The 10,180-nt window shown below is 47.4% G+C and overlaps 1 protein-coding gene across 2 annotated transcripts in view; it reads right to left on the reverse strand.

Moving 5' to 3' along the window:
* NOX5 (NADPH oxidase 5) overlaps nt 1–8,625 on the reverse strand; it is a 35,286-nt gene extending 26,661 nt beyond the window's left edge. The window contains exons 1-3 of one of the 2 annotated variants that reach the window (XM_042941565.1): nt 8,310–8,625; nt 2,585–2,708; nt 789–939 (exon numbers count right to left, since the gene is read on the reverse strand). In XM_042941565.1, the coding sequence (XP_042797499.1) occupies nt 789–939; nt 2,585–2,708; nt 8,310–8,359 (325 nt within the window). In that variant the 5' untranslated portion in view covers nt 8,360–8,625. The other variant, XM_042941566.1, reaches the window with a different exon arrangement.
* Nucleotides 8,626–10,180: the final 1,555 nt, after the last annotated feature.

Here is a 10,180-nt window from a genome sequence, read left to right on the forward strand (position 1 = left end):
ACTTGGGCTCAGGTCATGATCTCACAGATCGTGGGTTCGAGCCCCGCGTTTGGGCTCTGTGCTGAGCCTGGAGCCTGCTTTGGATTCTGTGTCTCTCTCTCTCTCTCTGCCCCTCCCCCCTTGCACTCTGTCTCTGTCTCTCTCTCTCAAAAATAAATAAAAACATTTTTAAAATGGTGAAAGTGGTAAATTTAATGTTATATATATTCTGCTACAGTAAAAATGATGTTACAAAGCAATACAGTCTTGCATAAACAAGTGTTTATATTATTTAGTAAGAAAAGGCAGTATGCATAGTATAATCCCATTTTTTAATTTAAAAATGTGTGTGTGTGTGTGTGTGTGTGTGTGTGTGTGTGTGTGTGTGTGTGACAGAGATCAATTAGAAAGCAGTAGAGAAAAATGTTATGGGTGATTTTTGCTTTCTTCTTAAAACCATTCTGTATCATCTAAAATGTTCACAGTGGACTTAACGTTCTTATTATAATATGGAAAAAGCAATGAAGCAATTTCTTTTCTCAAACATAGAAAAGAACAAAAGAAAGTTCTGGATTCTGGTGAGTTGAATCAAAGGCATTTGTCTCCTGGGCTAGAATGGCCCCTTCTCGCCACCTTCCACAAAAGGGAGGCAGAGATCAGACAGAGAGACGGGTCGGGGTCACGCCGAGGGAGACAGCCATCAGCCTGGCCTGGAGAAAACAATCCTGTTCTGCCCCAGAGACGCTGAGATGGGTCGATTCCTTTTGTCCCCTCCCACTGAGGCCACCCCCACCCCCAAGAGCCCTTACCGTCAACGTCGTACACCTGGAAGAGGAATTTGAGTTTGTCCATGGGGTTGCCGTGGATGAGCAGGGTCAGCGCCTCCAGCAGCTCCTGGAGCGTGATGGTGCCACTTCCATCGGAGTCAAACAGGGCGAAGAATCTCTCGGCAAAGAAGGACTGTGGCCAGAGAAGGAGGGGAAAAGGCACAGCGTAGACTCAGGGCCTGCGCTTTGAAGTCGCGCGGTGTGCGTGCGCGCATGCGCCGTGGGGTGGTGGGATTCCGGCAGGACTCCGTCCGGTGCGTGGGGTGTGATCGCAGGGTGTGATCTGTCCGCTTGGCCACACTAGGGGGCGGTGTCCATGGCCCATCCTGCCTGCCTAGAGCAAGTTCGGACTCCCGGTGGAAGAACTATTCAGATCCCTGCAGGGAGGATGGACTTGTGTCTGGGCCTCAGGCCCTCTGCCGGCACGGCAGCGTGGTCATTTGTACGGACTGTCTCCTACCTGCCATCGCCCCCATCAGCCTTGCAGTTCAGACCCCTCAACCTGCAAAAAGGGTCAGACAGAAGGTCCCCTGCAGGCTCCTCCCAGGTCCTGTCTCATCCCCTTGGGGTGAACACGAGGGATGAGTGAACCAGGATGGTCTTGGAGGATGGTGCTTGAACACGTGTGTCTTTCCTGTACTGTTTAAGCTGCCGGTAGCCTACACTTCAGGCTTGTTCTTAAGCGCCAATTCACTCACTCTATTCATTCATTCATTCATTCATTCATTCATTCATTCATTCGGCAGCCATGTCCCGCACAGCTCCTGCCTGCCGGGCCTGGTGATAGACACTCAACACAGAAATTAAGACACGCTGGGTCAGAGCCCCAGATATACCAAGCGCAGACGCTCCCCTCGGGGCGGGGGGAGGGGTTCGTAGGGTTCAGGTCTCACCTAAGGGGACCGTGAGGAGTTTACAAGCGCCGAGTGGGGGCCAGAGTCGGCTGTAGACAGTCAGCCCTGCCTTGGCTCTCCTCTTTCTTCCCTAGATCACTGGGTAAGACCTTAATCAGCCTCCACCATCTTGAATGGTCTTTATCTTAAGGTATTTTGCAGCCTCCTGTTGACAGTGTAATGTTCTGCCAGGCAGGTCTTTTTTTTTCCTTCCCCATGTTCACTATATAGAAGGAGGCATGGCATTTAGAGCTCTTAGCAGCATCCCTGCTACCAGCAAGTGAGGGGCCCTCTGATCCAAACGGGGACATGTAGATGGTCCCTGGCCCGCCCCTATCAAGGACACAGGCCACCACCAGATGCCAGCCCACAAAACAGGTGGAGAGAGGTTGACATTTGCCGGCTCACTCCCCCTGTCTCTCTGTGGATGTCTCCCCAGTCTGCCCGGCATGCAGGCTGTTCCAGGGATGTGCAGAGACCCTATCAAATGGGAGAGGAACGGGGACAGTGTGGGAGTCTCACGGATACAAACCATTGAAAAACATTATTTCTTGGAAGGAGGCTTACGTACACGATAGCATCAACCCGGCCCGTGAGGCTGGTGGAAAATATGAGGCCAAAAATATTTCTTAAGATTTGGCAAGCTGCTGATACCCAACTTCACATGTTGTTTTGAAGACCCCAGGAGGCCATGGCTACCAAAGGGATGGACGGGCATCGATAGCAGAGACAGAAACGTCCTCCGATCCTGCTTAGAGGTGGGGCCTAGAGCCCCGAGGACGCCCGGGGAACGATCTTTCCCTCCTTGTGACGTACTGTGTCCCTGAGAGCCGGATGGCTCTTCCCTTATGAACGCGGGGCCCTACTTCTGGAGCGGACACTTGCCTCTTTCACATTCAAGGCTGTTTTGAATTCTTGCAGGTTGATCTCCCGGTCTTCTCCCGCAATGGTCTCAAACTGGTGTGTCACCCACTGAAGCCACTTGGCGTCCTCCTCGGCACTCATGGTGCTTGAGACAAAGGAGACAGGTTTATGGGCTTGGGGTGGCCAAGGGCTCCGGGTGGTTCCAGGCCCTGTGCCTTCTTCCAACGAGGGCCTCGGGCCTTCCATGGGCTGGATCAGTCTCCCCAGGACTGCTGAGCCCCTGTCTCTCCCTTCCATCTGGCATCAGCCAGCCTGGGCTCGTGTCTCCTTAGGTTTCGGAATGACAGGGTCCCAGTGAGATGGAGTCCAGATTGTGGGCATAAGGTCAGAGAGTGGCACACTCTGGGAATGCCATTAACATGGTGACAATCCTTCCCCACCTCACATTTGCACAGCTCTTTAGTGTTTTCCAAATACCTCCCACCCACCACTTCATTTGGTCTCTTTCACCATCTGGTGGGTCACGACATTTTATAAGGAGGAAATAGATTCCGAGCAGTTGAGTACTTGAGCAAAATTTATTCAGCCAGTGAGAGAGAGAGAGAGAGAGAGAGAGAGAGAAAGTGAGCGCTCAAATCCAAGGCTGGCGTGTTTTCCATCATGCCCCAGAGCCCCCACCCTTTGCTTGAATATTTCTAGTACACACCATGCCAGGACTCAGGCCTCGGGTCTTGACTCTCTGGGTCCAGGGCATATTCTATGATGTTCCAAGGGTATCAGTGGGCAGACACCCTCTCAGATGAGCTAGCTATACAATGACCTGAACAGAGGTTAGTGATAAATGAGGACACCACTTTCTGTGGCATCAGAATCCGACAAACCAGAATTGAGACTGTGACTGACGATATATAACATCCTGTTGCTATCAACTTCCCTCTGAGAGAATGGCTTTGTCTGTATCCCATGAGTTCAATATAACCTTAAATGATTTAGCTACAATTGATCCTCATTATTTGCAGATTCTGTATTTGTGAATTCACCTATCTGTTACACTTTACCTGTGACCCCTAAATCAATGCTTGTGGCATTTTTGCAGACATTGTGGACTTGAGCAGAACAGTGATAAACTTGAGCTGCCCAATGTACACGTTCCCAGCTGGGGTTGAACAAAGTGATGCTCTGCCTTCTTGTTTCTTGTTTCAGCTCTCATATTATGAACAAGTGTCCTTCTCATGATCTACTGAGTGCTGCAAGGGTTGAATTTTTGTGCTTTTTGTTGGTGATCTTGCTTTGTGTGTGTGTGTGTTTTGTTTTTTTTTTTTGAGAGAGAGAGGTCTCAAGTGAGCAAGGGCAGAGAGAGAGAGAGAGAGACAGAGACAGACAGAGAGAGAGAAGTGGGGCTCACCCAACGTGGGGATTGTGTTCACCAGAAGCAGCGTTCATGCTCACCTGAAGCATGGGCTCAAGTTCACCCGATGCCAGACTTGAACCCACAAACCGTGAGATCATGACCTGAGCCGAAGTCAGATGCTTAACTCGCTAAGCCACCCAGATGCCCCATTTTTTTCATTCTTAAAAAAAATTGGGGGGACGCGTGGGTGGCTCAGTCGGTTGAGCATCCGACTTTAGCTCAGGTCATGATCTCCCAGTTTGTGAGTTCAAGCCCCGTGTCAGGCTCTGTGCTGACCACTCAGAGCCTGGAGCCTGCTTTGGATTCTGTGTCTCATTCTCTCTCTGCCCCTCACCCACTTGTGCTCTCTCAAAAATAAATAAATGTAGAAAAAAATTAAAAAAACATTTTTTTTCGGATGCCTGGGTGGCTCAGCCGATTAAGTGTCTGACTTTGGCTCAAGTAATGATCTCAAGGTTCATGGGTTCGAGCCCTGCATCGGGCTCTGGGCTGACAGCTCAGAACCTGGAACCTGCTTCGGATTCTGTGTCTCCCTCTGTCTCTCTGCCCCTCCCCTATTCATGCTCTCCCTCTCTCTCAAAAATAAATAAATAAAAATTAAAAATAATAATAATAAAAAAAAATTTTTAGGGGCGCCTGGATGGCTCAGTCAGTTAAGTGTCTGACTTCGGCTCAGGTTATGATCTCACGGTTTGTGGGTTCGAGCCCAGAATGGGGCTCTGTGCTGACAGCTTGGAGCCTGAAGCCTGCTTCAGATTCTGTGTCTCCCTTTCTCTGTCTCTGCCCCTACTCTGCTTGTGCATGCGCACTCTCTCTCTCAAAAATAAATGAACATAAAAAAATTCTTAATTTTTTTTTTCTTACAGGGGACACACAATGTTACATTAGTTTTCAGGTGTATAATGTATCTCTACATGCTATGCTGTGCTCACAGCCAGTGTTAACTACCATCTGTCACCATGTAACATGATTACAATGTCATTGAATACATTCCCTGTGTTGCACCAGGGATTTTGCTCTTTAAAATGGCCCCAAGAGTGATGCTGAAATGCTGGCTAGCACTCCTCAGCACAAAAAGGCTGTGATATGCCTTATGGAAAAAATATGTGTATTAGGTAAGCTTTGTTCAGACATGAGTTTTAGCACTGTGGACTGTGAGTTCTACGTTAACAAATCAACAACTTATATTCTTTTTTTTTTTTTTTTTACATTTTATTTATTTTTGAGAGAGAGTGAGCACAAGTGGGGGAGGGGCAGAGTGAAAGGAAGACACAGAATCTGAAGCAGGCTTCCGGCTCTGAGCTGTCAGCACTGAGCTGGACGCGGGGCTCAAACTCACAAACCGTGAGATCATGACCTGAGCCGAAGTTGGATGCTTAACCGACTGAGCCACTCAGGCGCCCCTCAACAACTTACATTCTTTTTTTTTTTTTTTTAATTTTTTTTAATGTTTATTTATTTCTGAGACAGAGAGAGACAGAGCATGAGTGAGGGAGGGGCAGAGAGAGAGGGAGACACAGGCTCTGAGCTGTCAGCACAGTGTCCGACGTGGGGCTCGAACTCACAAACCATGAGATCACGACCTGAGCTGAAGTCGGTCTCTCAACCAACTGAGCCACCCAGGTGCCCCAACAACTTACATTCTTAAAGGAGGCTTTAACCACAAGCACACATAAAACAGGGTTATATATTGAGGGGTGCCTGGCTGGCTCAGTTGGTAGAGTGTATGACTTTTTTTTTCTAAGTTTTATTTATTTATTTTTTGAGAGAGAGAGAGGGAGCAGGGGAGGGGCAGAGAGAGAGGGGGGCAGAGGATCTGAAGCAGACTCCAGGCTCTGAGCTGTCAGCACAGAGCCTGACACGGGGCTTGAACCCACGAATCATGTCCCATGTGGGGCTCAAACTCACGAACCATGAGATCATGACCTGAGCCAAAGTCAGACACTTAACCGACTGAGCTACCCAGGCACCCTGGAGTGTGTGACTCTTGATCTGGGGGTCATGAGTTTGAGCTCCACATTGGGTGTAGAGATTATAAATGAGTAAACTTAAAAAAACAAACAAACCCAAGGCTATACATTGATTTTTTGACAAAAACGTTGCACCCAGATGTTAGCAAGGACTTAACCCTGTATTTTCCCTAGGAGCAATGGCTCAGAATTCCCTAATTCATTGTTTTCAATGACTTTATAGGACACAACTGCCATGAATAACGAGAATCAACTGTATTTATATATTAAATTTAAAAATAAACAAGCTAACTTTCACTTAAGGAACTGGGGAAAAAAAATACACACACACAATAAATAGAAGGATTGACTATTAAGTAGAAAGTCTGAAATTCAGGAACTAGAAAACTGAATAAAGTCAAAATAATAAATTTATTTTGATTCGGGCAATGATTTCACAGATGTATCCATATGCTAAAAGCTCATCAAACTGTTCGCTTTAACTATGCAGTTTGTTTTTTGTCAATTATGCTTCAACTCAGTGAAAAAAGAAGTTGGGTCTTGGAAAAGTCTGAATAGAAAAACATGATTAAAGAAAAAAAAGTGAAAGAAGTACATTAATATTGAGAAAGGCAATAAAAATGGAGGTGCTACAGAAATGGAAGAGTATTGTGTGTAGATTTTTGGTGAACTCAGGGAAATGAATCGATTTCAAGAAGAAGTAACAACCTGAACAGACCAAAAATCATTTAAGAAAGGAGAAAGGCAGTGAAATGTTAACCCTTTACAATAATATCAGGCCCAGCTTGTTGTTACAGCTGAGTCCTAGCCAATCTTCAAAGAATAAGTCCAATGCCAAATCATCTCAGACGGTAAAAAATAATGGTAAGACTCCCAATTTACTTTACAAAGCCAGCATTACCCAATCCCGATGAAGATAGCATACAAAAAAGCAAGCAAGCAAGCAAGCAAGCAAGCAAGATAGATGGATAGATAGAAAATTCTAGACAAATGTAACTTGTAGAGATGCAAAACTCCAACTAAAATACAACCAAGCTAAACCCTGGGGTTTACTTAAAAAATAATAGGGGCGCCTGGGTGGCTCAGTCCGTTGAGCGTCCAACTTCAGCTCAGGTCATGACCTCACAGTTCGTAGGTTCGGGCCCCATTTCGGGCTCTGTGCTGACGGCTCAGAGCCTGGAGCCTGATTCAGTTTCTATATCTTCCTCTCTCTCTCTGCCCCTCCCCTTCTCACACTCCTCTGCCAATCTCTCTCAAAAAAAAAAATAAATAAACATTAAAAAAAAAATAAAAAAAAGAATCCACCTTTATCACGAAGGACTTTTCCCAGAAATACAAGGATAGTTCACTGTTAAGTAATCTATGAAGTGCCCTCTGCTGGCCAGTAGTGCAGTATGGGAGGAGTAGTGATTCCCAAACTGTGATACATGCCTGTCAGAAGCAGGGAGGGCTTTGCTAAGATGCCCATTCTGACTCACCAACTTCGGCGCAGAGGGGCTGGGAATCCGCACGTGTAACCAAGCACCCTGGAAGTTTGCGACCCACAGTGAGTGGTCTAGGCTCACACCTGGAGAACTGCTGCCCTGAAGGTTAAAGCCCCACTTACTTCACCTCTCGGGACCTAGAGGAAGGCATTCCACAAAGCAGAGAGAATTCTGGAAAACAGGCTGCATTGCATGCAGGTGCTAACCCAGGGAGGGTGGGGATGGGTTTCTGATGTTCACCACCCCCTTCTCAGAAATATGAGTGTTTCGGGCCTGCAGAATGAGAAGAAATTCTGGGAGGCTGGTGGAGAAGAGGCTGGAACAGCTGGCAGGAAGGAAGGAGGGAGGGCATGGGGGAGAAAAGAAGGAGACAGAAGTCCTCAACAACGAGCGAGGAATCCAGATTTCACAGCTCCAGGGGAACAGTATGCTCACCAGAGGCCAGAATTTTCCTCAGGAGACCAGGATTCTGGGTCCGGGCTTGCTTGGCCCTAACTGAATAATAACTGGCCCCATGCACTCTAGTTTCCTCATCTGTAAAATGTGACAAGCATTCTTCCAACAAGAGCTGCCGCGGGGATCACACGAGGTGCCATTTGGGAAAGTGCAACTGGCAAACACTGTACAAATGCCAGATATCGTCATTAGTCTGACGATGTCGATGCCTGATTTTACAGATGTGAAAACAGGCCCAGAGAGGTCTGGTGACTTGCCCAAGATTGCACAGCTTGCTAGTGACAAGGCAAGACCAGGCTCGGGTCTCCTCACTTCTGTCCCGGGCAGATGGTCATCCTTTGTAGTTCACCCCATCTCCAAAGGCAAAAGAACCCTTGCCTTTCCCTTGTCAGTGGCATGGAAAGCTAGACAAATGAGCCACTTACCCTCTGCAGCTTTCAAGGTCTGGTTGGGCTGGGTCTCCCGGTGTGCTCATCCTTTCTCCTGTTTTCTGGACCACAGGTCCCAGAGAGGCTGTGGTCTGTACGGCAGCCTGCGTTGAGGAACCCACAGTTCACTTCTCTCCAGCTCCTCCTCTTCCTGAGTCTTCTAAAGCCCTGCTCACACCCACAGCCCCTCGGTCACGCACGTGCTGGCCACTGGCCAACTTGCTCCTGAGGAATTCCAACAAGGAGCCTATTGTGAGGGTAGGGCAAGGATTTATCTGGAAAGATGTTGGCTGTCTTCCATCTGGCCCGATATCTTGCATTTCCCCTCCCTCAAGGAGATCAGTAGGTAGGAGATCTAGAAATGCACCATGCAATAATAATAATAATAATAATAATAATAATAATAAATCACCAATAAGTCAGAGTAGGCTCTGCTCAGCACCTAGTGAGCCAACTGAGACTTCATTGATCCCAATAGCATTGATTACCAACAGAAATGTTGAAGTACTCACTCTGAGCCATGTGGTGTGCTAAGGACTGTATACACAGCGTTCAGGTAAATATATAACACAGTCCTGTCTGGTGGGCATTATCATCATTAAGCCAGTGAAGAGGAAAGTGGGGCTCTGAGATGTGAAATAACATGTCCAGATGGCGTGGCAGGCAGGCATTCAACCATGGTAGGCTAACTCCGGAGACTGTGTTTTTTATTTTAATGTTTATTTATTTTTGAGGGAGGGGAGGGGGAAAGGGGCAGAGAGACGGAGACACAGAATCCGAACCAGGCTCCAGGCTCTGAGCGGTCAGCACAGAGCCCAATACAGGGCTCCAACTCTCGAGCTGTGAGATCGTGGACCTGAGCCGAGGTCGGAAGCTGAACCTTCTGAGCCCCCCAGGCGCCCGTGGAGACTGTATTTAACTACCCAGGGAGCAAAGCTCAGTCCCAAAGTACTGAGTAAAAACATATTGAAACAGTCCTGTGAAGAGGTTGCCAGTTCAAGGGACCTGGGGAGGGAGGGAGGTCTGTGAGCTCTATTTGCTAAAAACCCAAGAGAGATTATACAAACACAAAGCCATGCTGCAACTAAAATTTGAAGTGCTTTTTACTTTTTGTCCTGCCTGGCAAGAGATCAGCTGAGGCTGAACATCTGTGGCAGATTAGGACCCCCGACTGGTGATTTTAGAGGTCTCTGGTTAATTTCCAAAATGAGGGCAATAATAATTGTTGAGTTTATTTATTGTGAGAGACAGAGAGCAGGAGAGGGGCAGAGAGAGAAAGGGGAGGGAGAATCCCCATCAGGCTCCGCGTTGGCAGTGGCCGCTCGGCTAGAACTCACGAACTAGGAGATCATGAGGGGGAAATCAAGAGGCGGACACTTAACCAACTGAGCCACCTAGGTGCCCCAGGGAACGTGTAGTTTACGTTAAATCTCCTTACAGCTTGCAGCCCATTGATACACACCTGAAACATATAGAACGTGACCTTCCTCCAAGAACTCATGGCTGCCTTAGTGCCTTAATATTTATGTTTGATATTATTAAAGACTAAAAGTAACTTTAGTTACTTAACAGCAGCTAGCTTCTCAAGATCCTGAAAGCCCTGCTTCCAAATTCCTTAGAGACTTATGCTCTCTCTAACCTCCCACCCCCCCCCACCCAATTAAAAAGTATATAATCAGTCACTCCTCACAATTCCAGCACGGCTCCTTCTGCCCATGGGTCCTGTCCCTGTGCCATAATAAAATCACCTTTTTGCAGCAAAAACATCTCAAGAATTCTTTCTTAGCCATTCTTTCATGAACCCCAAACTCCCAAATTTCATAATTTCATCGCCATGATCTTGGTTTAGGCTTCATGTGCTTTCCTTC

This window comes from Panthera leo, chromosome B3, assembly GCF_018350215.1.
Source record: "Panthera leo isolate Ple1 chromosome B3, P.leo_Ple1_pat1.1, whole genome shotgun sequence".
In the NCBI taxonomy this organism is placed as follows: Eukaryota; Metazoa; Chordata; class Mammalia; order Carnivora; family Felidae; genus Panthera; species Panthera leo.